The 23,001-nt window shown below is 46.3% G+C and overlaps 1 protein-coding gene across 1 annotated transcript; it reads left to right on the top strand.

Moving 5' to 3' along the window:
- Positions 1–253: 253 nt before the first annotated feature.
- On the top strand, positions 254–9,896 carry slc25a28 (solute carrier family 25 member 28). The gene is made up of 4 exons (XM_084452218.1): positions 254–730; positions 4,839–5,067; positions 6,839–6,895; positions 7,293–9,896. The coding sequence occupies exons 1-4, from the start codon at positions 386–388 to the stop codon at positions 7,847–7,849; spliced, it is 1,188 nt and encodes a 395-aa protein (XP_084308344.1). The 5' UTR covers positions 254–385; the 3' UTR covers positions 7,850–9,896.
- Positions 9,897–23,001: the final 13,105 nt, after the last annotated feature.

Below are 23,001 nucleotides of genomic sequence, written 5' to 3'. Positions count from 1 at the left end.
CTCCGTCCTTGAGAGCCTCTACGTATTACATGTCGGCCACAGCTGAACAGCATCAGATATGTCGTTCACAGGGCGTCGATATGTGACAGACATCTCTATTACCCAATGAGATGAACGATTTCGAAGCCATCCCCTAAGCGCGTCTCATCCAAACCAATCGGAAAGTCAAATTATGTTTCTGATGGGCGGTACCTCTAGTGTCGCGGCCTTGCTGTCCCAAACAGTGCGTATACTTTTCCGCCTTGGGAACTGGCCGGTGGAGGCGGACTGTGGTGCATCTAACTAACGGTTAATATATAGGAAAAGGAATGTAGAAAGCACAAATCTTCACATTTGGACGCCGCAACGCATTGCTAACGAGCAACGCATCCCCCGCTGGTTTCTAATGGAAGCGGATGGTTTTGTGAGGAGGCGTCGGATGACAGCGGAGACAGCAGGCGGGGATGCCGGGGTCGCTGGTGCCTCTGCCGGGGCAGAGATTCGATGGATTGGGGGTAGACTTTGGGGAGTTTCGGAGAGTATCGTTGGGAGTGTATCGCCTCGGATTGGTGGCGAGACAGAACTACAGACTGTTTCATTCAGTGGCGTAGTACCGGAAGCTATAGAACAGCACACCGAGCCTGAATATGAGGGACTGCCACAAGGCGCATCGACCAGCACCCACATGTTGGCTGGAGCAGTCGCCGGGATCATGGAGCACTGCCTCATGTTCCCTATTGACTGTGTCAAGGTAATGTGGTTGGTTACGCTAGCTAGCCAGCTAACAGTCTGTCTTATAACGTTGGTATGTTGCTAGCCAATTTATGGCCTCTCGAAACTTGTCCACTTTTAATTCAGAATTTGGGACGCGTGGTGGGATTGGTCACTGCTAGTGCTAGCTAGCTAACTACTCTCTAAGAAGTTTGTCGTTGGCGCAAGTCAGTTAACATTTAACATTTTAGTTTAAGATGGCCAATGTTACCTAGCTCGCTAGCCAGTACTCATTGGTCCAACATGCTCGCTAGCCAGTTCAACATGACACCTAGCTAGCAAGTTAACGTTAGCTAAACACTCAGAATCAAGAGTCCTTGAATGTTGCACCCAATCGTGTGGATTTACTGAATTTATCACACCACTAAAGTTAGCTACAGTTAACCTTGCATGTTGCATTGGCGAATCCATGCCACGGGAGGCAATGAGGACTGATCTCGCATGCTAGCTAGCTAACTTGGTGCTAGTGTTTATGATGCTTTCAGGCACAGCTGCTCTGATCCACAATAACGTTATCTAGCTAGTTACCAGGCACGATGAGTTCACAGCATAATCCAATATGAGGGATAAATGGCTACGTTGAACAACATAGCATCGTATAAAATACACATTTCCACGATAACCATCTGAATCAACAACACATTTAGTCTTGGTCACGAGTAGAAGGCAGAATCTCCTGCCTGCAAGCAGCACATGGGCTTCAAACCCCTATTTAAGTCGGTCACATGACTAACCTCCACATAACCCAATTTGTTCAGTAAATTTGTTCAGTAAATTTGCAACTGTGCACACCATGTATGTATTTTTGCCACAGTCCTATTCCACCTGTGTAAAGCAGCTGTAAGCAGAGACTAGGTAGCAGCAGACTCTAAACTGTAATAACAGGTATTTTCTCAATCTGACAGGGTTTGGAGTGGGGTGAAATTGTTATGTGTTTACAGAAAGTAAAGCACTGGGTCTCCTGGGATTATATTAGCCTCGCCACTTTGTTGTGAAGCTGAGGAGCAGGAATTAAAGTCTTTAGTTTTTGACAATTTAGCTCCAGTCCTTTTCCACGAGCCAGTGTTTGTGGTTTGTGTGTGATGATGAAGAGCTTAGCTATGATGACACATGTAAACTGAGAGCTTGAGGAAGAGGATGAAGTACGCCTTGTTACCAATGGGGCCGGATGCTTCCTCAACTAGGCCTGGCTAATTGGTTGTCTGACCGTGTGAGCGCTGTCATTTGACTGGTCCTAGTGCAATCATGAGATGTAGGCCTCAATTGATTGTATAAACAGGGCCCAGCACCAGGTCATAATAGTTTGTTGTTTTTTTTTGTTTTTTTAAGCTCTAGTTGGGATAGCCAGGGAGGAGCCAAAATTAACTTCTTCTTCTACTACTGTAGGCTACCCTGCAAGTCAGGAAGGTTAAAATTAGCCTTTGGTAGGCTGGGGAACTCTCATGGATTTCCCTCCAAGGACAGAGGAAGTGGTTTCCACAGGTCAGTTCCCTAGATCCTTTCTTAGAACTAGGCCTTCACTGCCCAGTTGTTGAAGCAATGAGATAGGGTGGGAGAGACAGATGAGAGAGGAGGAGAGGGCTGGGTGATAGAAGGGGTAGTTCTAGTGGTCGGTCAGCTGTCTCTGTCAGACTGAAAAGCAGTAGTCTCACAGTGGTCTCCTTTAAACAAAGCATGATTCATCCACGTCTTCTCCAGCTGCCCGTAGCCCTCCCTCTCCTTTCTCCCGACCAGCCAGGGGCATACTTGTGACATAGCCCTGCACTGCGCCCGTACCATATGCCTACCCTTCCAACCAGGCTACTCTCACTTAGGGCTGGGTTAAAAAAAAATCGATGAATGATGATCAAATGATTCAGAATCGATTCATGAATCCCAAAATCGATCTTTTATTTAATGAATGAATTTTATTTAATGAATGAATTAATAAATGAAGGAATGAATAGTTCATTAATTCATTCAATGATTCATTTATTCATTCGTTTTTGTAAATCAGTATCGATACCCATCCCTAGTATTGATGTGTTGCATAACTTGGCAGTCATGTAATTAAGGTTACAGCTAAAAAGAACAAACAGGTTTTAGTAACACTAACCGAATCGATATCGAATCGAATTGAATCGTGATAATCCATTCTGAACCTTGTGAATCGGAATCAAATCGATTCTTGAAATTAGAATCGATACCCAGCCCTACTCTCACTTCTCATGAGAATCAGACGTGCCCGGCTTTAGGACCCGGTGGCAGTGCCCAGGCCTGGCCGTCGTTTCATGTTTCAGAGCCGTATGGGTTTGTTGTTGTGACTCAGCATAAAGTGCAGTTTGTCCTTCCTCAGGTGGTTAATGCTGAGGTGAACACTGGGACACACACACACACAGGCTGCCATAGCAGACAGAAAATAAAATCACATCTACTATTCACAAAAGAAAGAAGCTCTACACCCTTTAGCCCCTAAAGAGATTTGCAGTATTTACTTCCTTCTCAGAACGCATTTCACATTAACTGGGACTACTTCCCTTTGAATGTTTACTGTACTAATGATGGACGGATACATACATACAAACATACATACATACATAGTCTGTATAAATATGCATACTAATACTCAAATATACATACATGCACACAACCACCACACTTATGAACGTGTGATGAACGAGTGATGGCCGCTGGCATAAAGGAGCGCCTGAACCACTCAGTTTTGCTCCTGGGTGGGATGAGCATGTGGTTGAAGGTGCTCTCCATCTGCCACAGCTCGTCATAGAGGGGATGGGAGGGGTTCTCCAGAATGGACTGCAGTTTGTCCCTCATCCTCCTCTCCACCACAGTCTCCAGGCTGTCCTGTTGTCACCCACAACAAAGCTGGGTCTGTACTATAAATGTCTATCTGCTTTGACCCAGAATGCAGTCAACACAACGAGCAGCGATAGGCTAAGTGTTGCACACACCCCCTCCTCCCTGTTGGAGGACGCATCAGTGGTGTCCTAGAGGAGCATGGGAAGGGGAGTTTATTTACCCTCACTCCAAAGGTCATTGTGTGTAACATCGTACACAACCACAAGGCCCACTGTACTGACAGGACCCCTGTGGAATTGTCTGAACTCACTCGTTAATATGAATACCGGCGCAGTGGGGATCACTAGCTTTTTGGTGAGATAGCTGGCTAAAGCGGTCAGCGAGTCAGGAGGACCAGAAATGGCGCTGGGGTGGAAGCAGTACTGACGAGCGACGTAGGGACACTGACTGGACCCGAAGTCAACCGGATGGAAAACTTGTGATGAAAAGCAGTGTTCAAGCTCTGAGCATTACAGAGAGTCACATATAATTACACCCCCCCACCCCCAATTGCTGCAACTCTTCCTGACTTGTGTGCCTAGGCAGAGCTTTACTGGCCGGGGCTGAATGAATAGAAGTCTCTGACCTCATCCCGGCCATAGAGATGTGTGCCCTGTCTGTCCGGTCGTTCATAAGCCTTCCTGTCTGTGCATGGGCCTGTGAAGTCACTTGTGAACGAGAGGGTGCAGGCGGCTAGGCCTAGCGTGTGTGAGTCACTCTCGTGGCCAGCCTGCATTCCTCAGCTTCTCTATAGGGTAGCCTGAGGCCCTATTTATAGTTCCTGGAAAGACAACACACACATACAGTACATACAAACATACACACACAACTCTGCGGGCAATCAGTGTGTCCATTCAGCTGGAGATAGCTTGTTATGCAGGCTTGGCACGTGCTTTGATTATTGTGTGGTGGGTGTCTGTAGCGGGGCGGTTATTGCAAGGACAGACCCTGTCCCCCAGTCCCAAATCACGCACTGTACCGAGTCTTCTGATTTTCATCCCGTTCTTTAACTGCTGTGTGTGTGCATGTGTGTGTGTGTGCATGAGAGAGAGAGGTCAGGGTGTGTTTCATGGTCACGGGGAAAGGAGTCTAACGTCCGTCCCTCGGTGACCTTGGAGCACTGAGCTGCACACTCCCTGGTTTTGTCCTGTCAAACACTAGGCTCCACCCAGGACCCTCTCTGCTCAGACACATCAGACGTCCGGGTGGCTGTAACCTCTGACCCCCCCCCCCCCCCCTGTGACCCCTGGCAGACGCGGATGCAGAGTCTGCAGCCCGAGCCCGCCGCCCGCTACCGGAACGTGATGGATGCCCTGCGGCGAATCATAACCACCGAGGGCGTCTGGCGACCAATGAGAGGGCTGAATGCGACGGCAGCGGGGGCGGGACCAGCCCACGCCCTCTACTTTGCCTGCTATGAGAAGCTAAAGAAGACACTCAGCGACGCCATTCACCCTGGAGCCAACAGCCATGTGGCTAATGGTACCAGTGACGACGCACTCACACTCACACTCACCTCAGACCAGGCTAAGAGGAGCGTGGTTAAGTGGGCTGCGTCAAAAAAGAACCACCCTCACCATTTGGAACACACCCGAGGCCAGTCTCATGTGACCAACTCTCCAGCCAATGAGAGGGGTAGTGTGAGGGTGTGTACTCACCTGAACTCCTCTGTACATTCCCTGTTTGCCAGCTCTCTGCCGACTCAGCCAAACCCACAAATAGACCCTGGTCTGCATGCTGGTCTCTGACTATCAGACCAAGCCAAGAGACAGGACACTGTGACAGTCTCTGGTCTCTGTCTAGCTACTGCCACTCAGGTCCACTGACTACAATGTTACAGTCTAAACTACCCCAGGAAGGGTCTTTGATTAGCTACAGACTACAGGGCGTTACAGTTTGGGTTAGTTTGTTTTATATGCCAAACCAGGCCTGGATTATGATAGAAGTTTTCTTTGGGTGTTATTGTCCAGTGTCCATTTTTATTATGCCGGAGGCATTATGGTTTCGGGTTGTACGGCCGGCCGTCCAGCCGATGTTTGTTAATGCAATATCTCGGGACGCGACGGAATTTGTTCCCCTTTGGTACAAATGTTCACTGGCACTCAAGGATGAACTGCTTACATCGTGGGGGTCAAAGTTCAAAGGTCACTTTGACCTCACAAAATGTGTTTTTGGCCTGATGAACACAATATCTCAAGAAAGGCTTAACAGAATTTGTTCATATTTGGGTAAAATGTTCAATTGGATTCAAGGTTTAACTGATTACATTGTGTACATATTAGCCAAAATGTCTAGTTGGACTTAATTAGATTAATTGGATTATATTCTGGTATTCAACTGTCAAAGGTCAAGGTCACCGTGACATCACAAAAGGCACTTTTGAATGCTAACGCTAGCTAGCTAAAGCTAATGCTAACAATAATGCTCACGCTAGCTAGCTAACGCTAATGCTAGCTAGCTAATGTATATAATTCTAACACTAATGCTAGCTTTAGCTAGCGTTAGCATTAGAGTTAGAGTTTGCTAGCTAGCATTAGGGTTAGGTTAGCAGTTAGTTATGGTTAGGGTTAGTTAGGTTAACTGCAACTTGCATTGTTGGGCGGAGGCATTTAGCCAATACGCAGTTTTTCTAGTTTATACTCTGCTCTCTCTCTCTCTCTTGTGTCTCTTCTCCTCTTTCAGGTCAGAGAGAGGCTTGGTAAAATCCCTCTCCACCTCTCTCTACAGACTCTTTTCCCCCGCCTCCCCCTCCCCTCCCCTCCCCTGTTTCTCGCTACCCTCCCCCCTCCTCCCTGGTTGTAGGCCAGGGGCAGGCAGGTGAGGACCTACTTAAACCCCGGTGGAGCTGAGGTCTGTCGCTGTCTCAGCCAGGAGCCGTGACCTGCCTTCTCCACCAGGGGGCTCTCTCTGCTCAGTCATAGGGCTCCGTAACACACTCTGTTTCCCACCCCCTAGCTCACTCTCTTTGTCCCCGACTTTTCCAGTCTGTCTCTCTTTGCCTCTCTCTCTCTGCCTCTCTCTCTCTTCTGTCTTTCTGTCCTCTCCAGTGTATGATGTGTGGGTGTGTGTGTGTGTAATATTTCATTGTAAGATGTGTGTACTGTTAGATTTTCATTGTAAGGAGTGTGTAGTTTCTCATTCTGTGTGTGTGTGTGTGTGTGTGTGTGTGTGTGTGTGTGTGTGTGTGTGTGTGTGTGTGTGTGTGTGTGTGTGTGTGTGTGTGTGTGTGTGTGTGTGTGTGTGTGTATTTCAGGAGCGGCGGGGTGTGTGGCCACTCTGCTTCACGATGCTGCCATGAACCCAGCTGAAGGTGAGCTCAATATGGACTTGATTATCAGTGGCTAATATCAAACCAACACAATTGGGGGAGGGGGTATAGAGAGAGGGAGAGAAAGAGAGAGAGAGAGAAAAACTGAACTGAGATAAGGGTGGAGGGAGAGAGAGAGAGAGAATCACCCTGCACTGTTTTACCGTCCGGGTGTGTTAACGATGTAAGAAGTATTAGAGACATTCAAAGCAGCGACACACAGGTGTCACTTCTGACCCTGAGACAAACATCTGTGTGCTCCGGCCTCAACTCACACACACACACACACACACACACACACACACACACACAAACCAGCTGCCCCAGTACCACCTGTCTAGGCATGTCAGTGAAAGGACACAAGTTGTAGACCTCACTCCCTTCTCCTCCGCCCCCCTAGTGGTGAAGCAGCGCATGCAGATGTACAACTCCCCGTACCGCGGCGTGCTGGACTGCGTGGGTGCCATCTGGCGCAGCGAGGGCGCCGCCGCCTTCTACCGCAGCTACCCCACCCAGCTGACCATGAACGTGCCGTTCCAGGCGCTCCACTTCATGACCTACGAGTACCTCCAGGAGGCGCTCAACCCCCGCAGACAGTACAACCCCTCGTCGCACATGGTCTCCGGCGCCGCGGCGGGCGCCCTGGCCGCCGCCGCCACCACCCCGCTGGACGTCTGCAAGACCCTGCTGAACACGCAGGAGTCCCGGGCCCTCTCCTCCCCATCCCCCAGCCAGGCCCAGGGGCCCCACACACGGATCTCGGGGCTGGCCCACGCCTTCAGGACTGTGTACAGGCTGGGCGGGCTGCGGGGCTTCTTCAAGGGCGTCCAGGCCAGGGTGATCTACCAGATGCCCTCCACCGCCATCAGCTGGTCCGTCTACGAGTTCTTCAAGTACGGCATCACCAAGCACCAGCACGACAAGAGGAGGGTAGCGATCAGGCAGGGGGAGAAGTAGAGGAGGAGGAGAGGAGGAGGAGAGGAGGAGGACGGCAGGGGCAGAGGGACGGAGGGAGAGAGAGAGACGGAGTGGAGGAGATGAGGGCGGTGCTCAGGGAGGAGGAGAGGAGGAGCCCCCGCCTGCTCTACTGTCTTCATCCTTTTTCTCTCTCTCTCTGGAGGAGGACACGCTGTTTGAGGAGAGAACCAGAACGTCTTCTCTCCTTTTAATAAATCTCTGTCTTTCTTGAGGAGAAGAAAAGGAATCACGCACACAGAATCTAACCAACTCTCACCACGTTTGTTTATCTTCTTTCAGACATCACACCAATTTTCCATGTCTTTCAACCAGTAACATCCCAGCTTAGCAAGGAACTGGGAGGAGACTGTCTGAGTGATTGGTGGTTGTGTATATAGACTCTTGGCACTTCCAGTGTTATGGGTGTAGTTTGTCCGGAGGAATGTTTCTCTTCATTAATTTACCCACAAGGGGGTGAAGCAGGTATCGAGACTTAAGCGATACTGTATATGGATATCAAGTAATGTATCAGATGTGAGTGTGAGAGTTGGCCAACAGGGGGCGATAGTGCTGCTCTGTAACTAGTTCCCCCTTGACAGTTCTGATTTTAGGATAGCCACTCTACCCCTAGTCCTCTCAGGGTTTCAAAATGCTCTCGAAATGGTTTGCCTATAAAATATAATGTTCTGGTTGCATCTATATTTTTTTGAAATTTGAAAAGATTAAAAATGTTACAAATTATTTTTCTTACGATGTTATGTGAAATGTTGATTTTATTTATTTGTAGCCATTCAGGTTTGTACGATATTCTAAGGAAAATGAATATTGAGAGAATATTTTGAAACACAAATAGAGCTGACTAATTGCAGAATACTAAAATAAATTTTAGACCCAAAATGAAGCAGTCTATAAATCTTTTGGACTACTGAAGATGTGTTACCCTTCAGACAGTTTTCTGATAGGCTCCAAAATCACAAAGCTCTGTTAATACTAGATGGACCCCAATGGACTCCGCCTCCTGCGGTGAGTTCAATCTGAAAACGATTTGCGCTGTTTTGCTACATTTTCGGGGTTGAACGACACGTTTTCTGTCATTCGGTGGGTGTTACCCAATCAGCAGGGTGTTCCCACGCACCACGTTTCAATACATGATTTGTCAGGGCTGAACTCACCCCTGCTTTCTGATGGGCTGACCTAATTATTTGATCATTTGGATCTATCCAATCATATTGTGAGGGATCTGTCTGTGGAAGAGGTTAGCAGACCTGTGACCTGCCTTAAATCTCAGTTAGAGGTGAAACTTTGTTTCAGGCTATTTTTACACCTCCACGACTGGCATTAAAATCATTCATTGCCGGGCTCATCATGGATGTTCCCTCACTCGCCTTCAATACCTAATATTTTACAGGGACCTCCCACTTTGAACACACACAGGAGGGATGGAAATACTTAGGCTACGTTCTGTCATCTAATATTTGTTCCACGCAAGTTTGTCAATTTACAATCACACCTCTGATCGAGTCGCTCAACTTTGTTGCATACATTGATGCAACACAAAGATCCATACTGCAGTTACCACTGTGTGTGTGTGTGTGTGTGTGTGCGTGCGTGTGTGTGTTACAGGCTAAACAGAGACGGGCTGTCCCCCTGATGCATGTATTTCCCCAGGTAGAGCTGCTGGCTGTGTGACTTAGATCCTGGTTATCTGTTCAGATCAGCAGCAGCTCCGTCTGGCCTCCGTCCACCTGAGAGAGAGTGAGAGATCGACGCTGAAAGCCAGGGCTCCCCTACGGAAGGATGGGTTTCCATGTTAAGCTCTGAATGTTTATTAAAGGCTCCCAATGCACGCCTGTAACCAGACTGCTGTTTGTACATCTTCATGGATGGCATGTCCAAAGAATTGTTCTAAAGGATCTTCCAGTCTGTATTGGCGGTTTACACCCAGATGTTAGAGTGGGTTGATCATGAATGGAAGCGGTCCCTGATGAATTTGTGATTGATTGATTGATTGATTGTGCTGTAAAGCTGCCCTCTGCTGTCGGGTCAATAAAGGCTCAGAGCCGACGGTCGCACACGCTGCCCTGGCTGGCTGGAACACCACAGGCTCTCGTCTGGTTTGTACACACAAACACACATTAATGTATCTCCCTATAATTTAGCACCGTTGTGTAACAGGACACAAAGTGCCTGATATCACATACACAAGAGTATGAAACATTATTAATAGGGCCTTGGAATGAAGGAGGAGCTTAGGAAAGGTTCTGGACGTCCTGTGTCACGTGTGTGTCCATGCAGAGGGACTGCTACCACCCACAAGATGGAGGGTGTGTGTTTGAGAGAATGCAGGTATTTTCTCCTGTCACACTTGGCAGGTCTTCACTGGAGGCAGGTACAGTGTTTGGGCTGAGACACAGGTGCAGATCTAACCTTTAACCCCCAGTGACCCAAAACATGGCCCAGAGACACACTGCTGAGGCCCCTACCCCTGTCTGTACAAAGCCAATAGAATTGATGAATGAGTAGTCACTGTAATGGATAATAAAATGGTTTTACTTTATTTACTTTTTGAAAGTGCTCATTTCAGTAGGAGATTCGTAGCAGCTTGTTTGTACTTACTGGTTTGTACTTACTGTACTGGTAGGCAGCAGTGTGGAGAGACAGGACTGATACAGGAGGATAGATGAAGTCATTAGGTGTGTGTGTGTGTACTGTCAGAGTTGATGAGTTGGGCTTTGTTTATGAAAAATAAAAAGGGAATAGTTTTGACCCATTCAATTCACCTAATGAAACTGCCTAGAAATCCCTTAATTTTCTAATTTACTGAGGAGCGAAGTATCGTCTCGAGTTCGAGACTTGATCAGGAGCAGAAGCAGGTTTAGGAGGACGGCGACCAGTTTCCTTTAGCAGATCTAGGTGAGGAGTGATGTACTTCTCACTCTTCTCCCTCCACACACCCACACAGTCAGACACAAACACACACACTTCTCTTGTCAGCCAGGCACCTGTTCAAACAGGGAGTGTTAATGAGCCGTCTGTGTGTGTGTCCGTTGCTGGGCCAAGCCCCTCTCATATCTGTGGTGTAGCCAGCTTGTGCTTGCCCCAATATGCCTCTAGTAGTGCCCCCTGCCCCCCCCCCCCAAGAGGCTCTCAATGTCTGCCTGGCAGGCTGACGCAGGGTTGGGGAGGAGGCAGAGAAGAGGCTTGGGTGTTGCTGCTCAGTTTGGTGGGGGCACTTGGAAGGAGGTGTGAGTGTTATGGGATGGCCCAGATCAGAAGGACATTGGCAAATGTGTGTGTGTGTAGACCAGGGTTATAATAGTTTTGCTTTTTTCATTAGTTTTTATTTTTATATCGTTTTTACTTTTTGTGTTCAATTTCAGTTTAGTTTTAATTAGTTTAAATATTATTATTATTTGTTAAAGCAGATTTGCTAGTTTAGTTAAGTTTTTATTTTTTGATAATGCTTAGTTTTAGTTTAGTTTTTATTAGTTTCAGTATTAGTTTTAGTTTGTTTTTTTCTGCGCTAGCCTCGTGATACCATCTGGCGAACATCAGATTACCTTTGCGCAGGGGCACAGCTAAAGAAATAATGGAGGATAGATTTCATATCACCCCAAAATACTAGGCTTATGTATGGAATGAAAAAGACTAAAACTAAGGACATTTTGTAATGTTTGTTGTAAACACACAATACAGTTATAGTTAGTTTATCGTTTTTTTGTAAAGCCTAGTTTTTATTTTTATTTCAGTTAACTAAAATGTTTTTTCACACCTAATTTTCGTTTTTTAGTTAGTTTTCGTTAACTATAATAACCTTGGTGTAGACACAAATCTCCCCTGCCGTAGGCCTACTAATGTAAACAATTTAGTCTAGGGTCTGAGCTCTCTCTCTAGGGTCTGAGCTCTCTCTCTATCTCTTTTGCTGTCTGTCTTCCTTACATCTTTGCCTGTCTTTTTTGCCCGTAATCATACTTCATGAATAAATGATTGATGGAGAAAAGGAGGCTGGGAACCCAACACTGACGCTGACACCGCTGGTTGATTCATGGCATTTTGTCAACCACTACTTCAAGCATTGGTTTGTGCTGCCAGGGATGTTTGGTGAACTATTTGGCTATCTAACACCATCTTAACTGTCTAGCACTGAATCCATCAGCGCTCCCCAGAGCGTATCTGGCATATGGTAATGCTTTCTGTCACTACTGTGAGTTGTATCTTGGCAATTGACACTTTACTCATGCAAACAATGAAATAATGATTGTATCATAAGCAAGTGCTGCGGGAACAATACTGTTACAGAAAAACCATCATCCACACACTCTCACACACAGAATCAGCACACACGTACAGGCATATGCACATACATGTACATCAAACAATTCTCTGTTTTTGTTGACCCTATAAATGAGATTTAAAGGGGTAGTGTGCTATTTTTAACATTTAGCCCTATTTGTGGTCTGTCTACCATGAACCTGAAACAAAAAACTATGAAAAAGTGTTTTTCCGAGACGGGAAGCACAGGGTGTAATCTTATAATTCACAGTATGCTCTCCTGTGAAATATATGGCAATCCGAATGTTTTTACATGTTTGGCATGGCTTGGACATGAGCATTTCCCTGGTGCTTATTTTCACTGTTTCCAGAGAGGACTATGTGCAAGTCATGCCAAACACCAAAACATATTGGGTTTGTGATACATTTCACAGAAGAGTATACTGAGACTGGTAAGATTACACCCTGTGCTTCCCGTCTCAGAAAAGCACATTCATCATAGTTATTCAACACATGTACGTATGCCCCATTGACTTCCATTGTAGCCCAGTGAGAGCCTGCAGAAAAACTGCAGCTAGCTCAATACTGGAACCATCAGTGAAATTACGGTCTCTGTGTTTCAGGTTCATGGTCGACAGACCACAAATAGGGCTAACTGTCCAAAATAGCACACTTCCCCTTTAAAGAGCTGTAGTGAGGAGTAAACTTGAAACGTTCTGTTGAGAGAGGCAACGTTAGAGATGTACAGTAAGCGGGAACAATGAATGAAGGAAGAGAGGAGGAAGAAGAATGTATGACACATAGTTTTGACAGTAACAGACAGGTCTGTAGGCACAGTGGATGCAGAGGTATTTACCCTTTAGCTGTATGTGTGTGTGTGTGTGTGTGTGTGTGTGTGTGTGTGTGTGTGTGTGTGTGTGTGTGTGTGTGTGTGTGTGTGTGCACGCGTGCGTGCGTGCGTGTATGTGTGGAGATCCAAATAAAGTCAGACTTGGTGGCCTTGAAATGACACACACACACACACACTCCTATGTAAAACCACAAAATGACCCACACACATGGATGAAGACCTCATGAACCCACATACACACACACACTCTCTCCCATGTGTCCCCTGTGTAAGTCAATGTTTTGGAAACTCAAGTCTAGGGCCTATGCCCCTCACAGCAAGCACCTGTGGAGGGGTCGATGACACACACATACACACACACTCACACACACACACAGAGGCTCACGCTCTAACCACGGATACATAGGAATGTGAACTTCTCAAGAGCTTAGCTTCCCGAAATGCTACATCAACTCTCTCTGTCGTTTCCCCCTTGAATCAGATCATAAATTACTGGACATGAATTAGAGGGTGATGCGGGATTACACTGTCTCTGTTCTCTCACAGCTCTCAGACTAGGTCTAACAGATGAGGTGTGATCACACACACACACACACACACTCAGATTGTGGTCACTCTCTCCTAGGGGTGCTACAGGATGGAGGAGCTGTTGATAATCTGCTTGGCTGCCTCATTCCCACACTCCCTCACTGTGTGTTTCTGTGTGTGTGTGTGTGTGTGTGTGTGTGTGTGTGTGTGTGTGTGTGTGTAGGCGTCTTATTGTCGAATGTCATAGAGTACTTGCTTTACTCCCTATTAATTTCATCCTGTAATCAAGTGATCTCATCACAGACCTCCAAGCTTATACAGACACACAGAAGTACATAGTAATAGCAGTAGCAGTAGTTGTAGTACTAGTAGTAGTACTTTATTGATAGGGGAGAAGATCTCCCTTTCAGGGATAATTAGGGCTTACTCAAACAGAAAATTCACACAAAGCCGCATTCAAAGCTACAAATGGATGATGACAGTGTTGCATCCTTCCTGGCAGCATGAGCAACGCGTGAGCAGACACCATCAGCCACCCTGAGTCCCTGAGTGAATTAGATGAGATTACGTGTGGAGATGCTATGTGTTGTTCATGATCAGGTTTGCTTCTCGTTATTGACCACAGGAAGAGGGGGGGGGGGGGGATTACCAGCCGTAACACCCTTAGACACTAAAGGTGTTTCTGAGAACAGTACCTCTGTCCCAAAACTCCAAGGGAGTTGAGTGATCTTATTACAAGTATATCTGCGTAGAACTGGCGTGTTCATTTGATTTTGACGCTGTGTGGTGTTGAACAATGTGCAGATGTGGAGGACAGCAGAGCAGAGGCCGATCCTGTCATCACCTTGAAGAACTGTTGAGGAAGCAAATTCTTCCCACCAACGGTACAAGAATATCACACGCACACACACAGAAACACACTGTAGTCCCCTTGCGAAATGGAGCTGGGGAGGGATAAGACACAGCTGGCTTATCTGTACTGTATGTCTCTAGACTCTACCCCAGAGACAACAGAGTATATATGTGTGTGTGTGTGTGTGTGTGTGTGTGTGTGTGTGTGTGTGTGTGTGTGTGTGTGTGTGTGTGTGTGTGTGTGTGTTTGAAACAGGACACTTCACACTTCTTATCCAATGAAAGCGTACCATGCTAGACTTGCTGTGAATAGACAGCGTTCCTCGATAAATTCCGGATGCCACAACTAATGTGGAGAGAGAGAGGGAGAGAGAGAGAGAGAGAGAGAGAGAATGATCTTGATATTGATGAGTGAGGAATGGTCGTATTGGCAGAGGTCTCAGGGAGGTGTTGATATGAGAGTGGTATGAAAATAATAACAGGACATTAAAGTGAGTGTGGGAGTACAGTGTATGTGTGTTTGTGTGTCTGCATAGTATGTGTGTGTGTGTGTGTGCGTGTGTGTGTGTGTGTGTGTGTGCGTGTGCATATATGTGTGTGCCCCAGGATATGTGGCTGAAGGAACACTAAGCGGACTCTCATGCAGTTCTTTCATCATCAAAGGCAATGAAAAACACACACACACACACTGACACCAAAAAACACACATGCACACACACACACACACACATACATACACACACACACATTCACACCCAACAACACACACACACCTCTCTGCTTATTCCCTGGGCATGTGAGGGTTAAGCCAGAGGAGACTGTTGTGAAAAGTAGCATTCTTGCGGATGAGTGCAGGTGTCCGGAACTCTCTCTCTGCTGTTCAAACCTCTCCCACACTGTTCTACACCTTCTCTCCTCTCCTGTCTATCTGCTGTTCCAACCCCTCCCACACTGTTCTACACCTTCTCTCCTCTCCTGTAGCTCTGCTGTGACCAATTCCTTCAAAAGGTACACAAGTTCATACAATCTCCTGACAAGCTCTTAAGTGAGAGACCACAACCCAAAACACACACACACACACACACACAGCCAAAGAAAAAACAGAGGTCATTAATCCATCTGAGGTGTGGACAAGACTGTGAGTGTGTGCACGTATGCACGCCCACGTGTGTGTTTGTGCATGTGTGTGTGTGTGCATGCGGGTGTGCGCGTGTGTGTGTGTGTGTGCATGCGGGTGTGTGTGTGTGCGTGTGCGTGTGTGTGTGTGTGTGTGTGTGTGTGTGTGCGTGTGTGTGTGTGCGTGTGTGTGTGTGTGTGTGTTTGTGTGTGTGTGTGTGTGTGTGTGTGGAGCAGCAGCACAGGTGCAGTCAGGGACACTGCTTGAGGTTTGGGCCTTCTGAACTTTTTGAACTTGAGCTTGAGGAGAAAATCTGTCTTCCTTTCAAAGAGTCAAACAACCTTAGCTGCAGGCTCTCCAGCTCTGCTCTCGAAAACAAAAAAGACTCTATAGAGCCATTTGTGAAAAGTGACGGGCAACGGCGTAACCACTACAACATCACACATATTACACATATCTGGACCTGTGTGTGTTTAGGGTTCGTAGATAGAGGAATTGTATCGAACCTGTTTACTGAAATGAAAATACTCACATTCCCCAGGACTGTGGTCATTCCCCAGGACTGTGGTCTTTCCCCAGGACTGTGGTCATCCCCAGGACTGTGGTCATCCCCAGGACTGTGGTCATTCCCCAGGACTGTGGTCATTCCCCAGGACTGTGGTCACTCCCAGTCCCCATTCCCCAGTCCAGGTGAATCTCTCTGAACTGGACACGTTGTTGCCCTGAGAACAGCGAGGAGTCGGAACCTTGTATGAATGTCTTGAACATTGTTATCTCTTCATGTCCATAAAAGTACCATAGCAGCTTTATCTCCGGCCCTCCTCTCCTGCAAAGAGCATCAGAGCGGAACACTTGGTAACCTCTCCAACTCGCTGTGTGTTTGTGTGTGTGTGTGTGTGTGTGTGTGTGTGTGTGTGTGTATGGTCTATGTGTGCATGTGTCTCTTTGTGTCTATGTGTGTGCTCATGTGAGCGTGTGTGTGTGTGCATATGTGTGTGTGTGTGTGTACATGTGAGCGTGCGTGTGTGTGTGTACCCTCCACGGGACCAGACGTCCAGAGAGACAGCGTGGCTTCAAGGCCAGGGCAGCTCCTACGCTCCCTGGGGAGGCTTGTCACACTGCGATGGAGCCAGGAGCAAGTCCTGGAGGACGGAGGGAGTCACCGAGCGAAGGAGGGGGCAGAGGACAGAGACAGAGAGAGAGACGGTTCTTAATCCAGGCTGTTCGCCAGTTCCCAAACCTGTGAAATGGATGGCGACTGGCGAGAAACGGAGGAGGACTTTTGCTTCGGTTGTAGACGAGGAGAGAGAGGGAATAGAGGGAGGAGGAGGAGGAGGAGGAGGAGGAGAGTACTTTCTGAGAGGAGGTGCAGATGAGGCCTGGGGGAGTGCGGAGGAGGGAGGAGGCGAGGTGGAGTGCTGCTAGCTCTGTGAGAGGCAGTAAGTAGGCCCTGAGTAGTTCTTCTATCAGTCTACTGATATGAGGCGTCTCTCTGTGTCAGAGCTGCTCAATGCTCCCCTTGTCTTTCCTTATCACCACTAATTAAAACATTTAAATTCCTCCGTCTGGGGGAGTGTGTGTGTGTGTGTGTGTGTGTGTGTGTGTGTGTGTGTGTGTGTGTGTGTGTGTGTGGGGGGGGGAGAGATGGGGGCTGAGAGCAGTGTGTGTGTTTGTATGTGTGTGTGTGTGTATGTGTGTATTTACAAGTGTGTGTCTGTGTGCGCGCGCATGTGTGTGTGTGGGAGAGACGGGAGCCGAGAGCATTCAGAGAGGAAATGTAACAGGTTGTAGGATATCAGTCCATTTGGCTGTCCATCTATGGACAGGGGCACTCGCAAATATTCCCCCGCGTCTGCCAAGAAACAATTGGCTCCCACACACACACACACACGCACACTCCCTCTCTTTCTCAAGTCCCGCTCTTCTCTCTCTCTCCACTCCCAGATCACAAACTACCACACAATTTTCCCATGACCACGACAACCGTAGTTAAATACAGCCTTTTTACCAGGCCATGTATGGTAGGCTATTCTCTTGATACAATCAATTAATCTTACTAACTCCACCTAAGTTTTTATATCCTTTCTACTACGGAGAGTTTGGATACTTGATTCTGATTGGCTAGCAGCCGTTGTAAAATACTCTGTAGGCTATCCCACAGCTGCGACCGCATTGACCACGAGAGAGGTTGCTCTCAGTAGGCCTATTAATGCGCCGTCAATCTCATTGACGAGGACATTGATAAGATCAAGCGGTAGGCTACTATGCTTTGCGAAGCAACCACTCGCAGCAACCTCGCCTTTTTATTAATTACACCCGTGTTTACCTACTGTAGGTAGTCCTATCCTATTACAAAAACCCACTCATCAGTCCGACTCCCACACTTCCACACTCCTACAAGCAAAAATGAGTGCTTTGGAGAACTGTTTTAATAACTGCACCATAGCTGGAAATGTTAAAATAAACGTGAACCACCTGAACTATGTCTATAGGCGTATGTGAACAAGGCCAACCCAAATAGGCTAGATAGCCTATGTTGCCTGGCAAACATTTAATTCAGAACTATAGCTTATCGCGGAAGATTATGTAAATACTAAAATGATAAGAATGATCGGTAACTAAATGATTGAATGTTACTACTGTGTGTGTTTTTGTGAATATAGGCTATATGTAGTAACAGTAGGCAGTGGGTTACACGGGATTTTACAACAGTTACGGGGGTTTTAGGCCCTGCTCTATCTCTCTGGTGATCAATAGGGAGGGAAAGTGAAAGTTCTATTAATACATCCATGGAAAGTGAAAACATGCGCCCCTAGCGGATTTGTTCCTATCGGAGAGGAGTTTCAATGTAACTCCCATAGACCGGATTTTCTAATATTTACTACGAAACCATTTCGGCGAAGTTATCAAAACAAAAACTTGTGACTGTTTTTACATTGATAATCTACCAACTGTGAGAATTTCAAACAGTATTTCGCCTTCTTTCAAATTTTCGAAATTGCTTCATTCCTCCAGTCAAAGTCAATGGAATTTAAGATCAATATTTTCATAATTCGGATTGTGATTGAAAATCAACTATGATCACCAGAATCAATAAAGTTTGTCTCCAAGTATTTGCCGTTTAAGATATAATTTTTCAAAAGACGTGTCTATGAGAAATCCCATTCATTCTCTCGGCATTAGGAATGCTACCACTAGGGGGCAATAAGATTACTTTCCCTCCCTATTTCTTAATTATACAACGGGTATTTCCGGTCCTCGATTCTGATTGGCTGGAGGCCATTGTAAACTCTTTAATCACATACCTGTGACGCATAGGTAATTTTTTTGTATTAATGCGCTGCCAACATTTGAACATCTGAACATTGGATCCAATGCATTTAGACCTACTAGGCTATTACTGAGCTTAATGTGGCAGCATTAGGCCCATAGACATTATAAAGAACTAGACTGGCCATTGTGCTGTAGAATTCCAATGGACTCACGTCCGACGTGGTAGCCATCTTGTGCATGGCATCCCACTATGTGAATCAATGATCCCACAGATTCACTGTGTATATTTTAAATGGTAGATGTTAGATCATCTGGGAGAAAGTCCCTGTAATTGTGCATAAGTGGCATTTCCTATCACTGGGATTGGAATGCTTGTATATTTATATTGTGACAAAAAAAAGTTTTTTATTGTGACTTGCCAAGAGATTATAGATGCAGCCCCCTGCCAGTATACTGTTAAGGTCTACTCTGTGTATCTGGTGTATTCTCCAGGGTTCCCACTAATTTTTGCCAATAAAAATGACAGCTTTTCCATGATTTTTCCATAACGTCTTGATGACCATGGGAACCCTGATTCTCACTAGCATCAGTATCAACTAGAAAAACCACGTAGCGGCTAAATGCCTCCGCCCAACAATGCAAGTTGCAGTTAACATTCAGTTGGTCTTGAGAGAGGGCCCCTGTGTTGATGTGGATGGTGCTTGTGTAGGCTAGCTTGCTGGTATTCTAGCTGTAACGCAAGCTAACACTAATGCTAGCTAGCATTACAGCTAGAATAGCTAACGCTGATGCTAATGCTAGCTAACGCTAGTGAACGCTAACGCGTTAGAATTAGCATTAGCTAGCTAGCATTAGCGTGTTAGTGTTAGCGTTCAAAAGTGCCTTTTGTTTGACCTTGACCTTTGACATTTGAATACCAAAATCTAAATCCAACTGGACATTTTGGCCAAATATGTAGGTTACAAATTCTGTCAAGCCGTTCTTGAGATATCATGTTCAGCAGGCCAAAAACACCTTTTGTGACCCGTGACCTTTGACCCCCACAATGTAATCAGTTAATCCTTGAGTCAACTGGACATTTTACCTAAATATGAACAAATTCCGTTAAGCCGCAAAATACAAGTTTGACAATTAGCTATATGAGGGACTATCTCTGTATACCCGCATAAAACAAGTCAAGATACTACATTATATAAAACTGTGTTAATAGTCGATGTGAGTGGAATACGTTATCCGTGTAATGTTAGCTTAGGGCAGCTAGACTAGTCTGTTATCCTAACCAGTTAGCTATGCAATTTAATTGTGAGATAAGTAAATCATTTCCATTACAATACCCATATTAGGTTACCATTCTCTTCCCGCAAACGCCTGAGTATTCATAAAACCTTAAAAGGCTAGTCTAACTGTATTAAGGCTGATACTAAAATATAATAAGAGTCACTAGTCACTTACCGAACAAAACGACGAGCAGCCCAACAGTAACATGTTCCAAATGATGCCCTGCATAACATGGCGGTCTCGTCGGACGAGTCTAAAGGGGGCGTGGCCAGTCTAGTTCTTTATAATGTCTATGATTAGGCCTATTAGCATCTAGAGAGCCGCAGCATCCCCACTAACTCATCTGAGTGCTACATTGCAGTGCTACTGTAGGCTAACCTGCAAATGCTAGCATACATTGCAAACGTTTTGGGTTGGCATTCTAGGATGCCCCTTGCTAATGTTTCAACACTTTTTGAACCTCAAGTGCACTCTGGTGCTGCGCTTGTCAGTGGCTCTGTTTGTCATAGCGCTGTTTGTCATAGCACAGTCATAGCAACGAAACAAGTTTTAATTAAAATGATTTGGGGGGCATATCTCTAGCTAGCTACATAATGGTAAATGGACTGCACTTATGTAGCACTTATCCAAAGTGCTTTACAATGAATGCCTCTCATTCATCCATTCACACACACACATAGCCTACCCACACCAATGGCGGCAGCTGCCATGCAAGGTGCTAGCCTGCTCATTGGGAGCAATTTGGGGTTCGGTGTCTTGCCCAATGACACTTCGACATGTCATCAGGAGAAGCCGGGATTCGAACTGACGACCCTACAATCACTGGACGACCCGCTCAAACAGGTAAACCCTGACGAAAGCCCGAGGGCTGGAACATGTCCATTCATAGTCTGCTGTATATGTGCATTAAAAGCAGTTAAAACATATTCCAGATTGCAGATTTTCCCCTTTTTATTAAATGTTTTCTCTAGAATCCTCACCCGTCAGGAGTTGCAGACTTGTGGGGTGAACATGTTGGATATCCTATTTACAGGGATTTTAGAAGGTGTTTTTCGTGCCTAACAACTAGCTGTTCTAAAATCACTGCAACCCACAGCCTCAAGTGGTTTATTGCTTAAATATACACATATCTGAACCACCCTACTTTAGCACACTAAACATGCCCCGATGTATCTAGTGAAGTATTAGAACTCTTTTTCACTCTAGTCTGTATTATTAGACTAGCAGGTCTACTAGTTTTCATAACTCTCATCTTCTCTGGGTGGCCCAGGTCCCAGACTGACCCTCTAATCCCTCCCATGACCCCTGAACCCTAGCCCTGCCGTAGGACTCGTAGAGCTGACTGGATCTGTCGTTCCCTGCAGACACTCTCTCTCTATGGGGGCCAGCCAGGTAGAGTTGAAGGTTTTAATACAATGGAGTTTATTGTACCTCTTACCAACACACCAATGACATGGAATGAAAGTGATATTCATGCTCATGGATGGGCTTTCAATGTGTTAGAAGCCTGTGTAGAATGAGATCAAAGCCTCACTGATAAAGAACCATGCTTCAACTTGAGTAGAACATAGGTTTCGATCGGCCAAATCCAGATAAATTGTTTTTGTGGTCCAATAGCCTACTTGTATGTGTTTGCGTAGACACGTTTGTAGCCTAGTCTCTTATCATCTCACATAGTTCTGTAGAAAGGCATGGTGTTTATCATCGTTCTGGTTCTCTCTGAGAGGAAGCTCACTAGTGTTTGGGATGACAGTTGTGGTTCTCTGTCAGACGCCAGTGTTTGGGATGAGAGTTGTGGTTCTCTGTGACACAACAGTGTTTGGGGTGAGAATTGTGGTTCTATCTGAAAGGAAGCTCACCAATGTTTGGGGTGAGAGTTGTGGTTGTGTGTGATGGATGCTTCTTCCCCAGGGAGAGCTGATGCCTCCTGGCTTTACTGTAAATGTTTACATTCCTCCATTCACTGATGCTATCTGCTAATAGTTTCTGGAACAGGCCAGAATAGTCCTCTGGGTGGGATTATTTGCGATGTGTGTGTGTGTGTGTGTGTGTGTGTGTGTGTGTGTGTGTGTGTGCGTGTGTGTGCGCATGCGCGTGCGTGTGTGACAGAGAAAGAGAGTAGTGTGTTAGTGTGTATGTGTGTGTGCGCATGCGCATGTGTGTGTGCATGTGTGTGTGTGTGTGTGTGACAGAGAAAGAGAGTAGTGTGTTAGTGTGTGTGTATGCGTGTATCTGTGTGCGTGTGTGTTTGTACAGTATGTGTGACAGGTAGAGAGAAAGAGTGTGTGTTTGTGTCTTTGTGTGTGTGTGTGACAAAGAGAAAGAGAGCATGAGTGTGTTTGTGTATGTGTGTGTCTGTGTGTGTGTGTATGTGTGTGTGTGTGTGTGTGACAGATAGAGAGAAAGTGAAAGAGAGAAAGTGTGTGTGTGTGTGTGTGTGTGTGTGTGTGTGTGTGTGTGTGTGTGTGTGTGTGTGTGTGTGACAGAAAGTGTATATATGAATGTGTTTGCATGTGTGTGTGTTCCCTAATGTGGCTAGGGGCCAGGGTCAGAGTGAAGCAGCTCTCTCTTTAAACAGTGGCATTAACCATGACCCGTCTCCTTCCTGAGTTCTGCCCTGTGTCTGCCCTGGGCCAACGCATTAACATTCACACACACACACACACACACACACACAGCCCACACCCATTTCCAAATCAGAAGTTTTGAACTCGGAGGAGGACTCTTCCTCCACCAGCGTTGGTGTCATTAGAGATGCTGTCAGAGCTCATGGAAATATCCATTCATACCCACAGCGGTGAGCACCAGTCACAGACACTGTATGGACATGGTCCTCGACAGCGTTCACTCCAAAAGGACCCTTGGAGAAACCACGACTGTTGCAACAGGCGAAGGGGAAATGCGTGTTTAATTGCACCCTTGGCGTATCGTGTGAGATCTTTGTGTCAGTAAGGTGTGTGTCTTACAGGAGCAGCCTAGCGT

The sequence above is a fragment of the Borostomias antarcticus genome, assembly GCF_949987555.1.
Source record: "Borostomias antarcticus genome assembly, chromosome: 17".
In the NCBI taxonomy this organism is placed as follows: Eukaryota; Metazoa; Chordata; class Actinopteri; order Stomiiformes; family Stomiidae; genus Borostomias; species Borostomias antarcticus.
This window is presented reverse-complemented; position numbering and strand designations above follow the sequence as displayed.

What these genes read in the sequence shown, in the direction of transcription:
- slc25a28 (XM_084452218.1), top strand. Translation starts at nt 386, where the DNA reads ATGGAAGCGGATGGTTTTGTGAGGAGGCGTCGGATGACAGCGGAGACA. An exon ending in TCCCTATTGACTGTGTCAAG is followed by an intron (nt 731 to 4,838) that starts GTAATGTGGTTG and finishes GACCCCTGGCAG; the next exon opens with ACGCGGATGCAGAGTCTGCA. An exon ending in TGCCATGAACCCAGCTGAAG is followed by an intron (nt 6,896 to 7,292) that starts GTGAGCTCAATA and finishes CCGCCCCCCTAG; the next exon opens with TGGTGAAGCAGCGCATGCAG.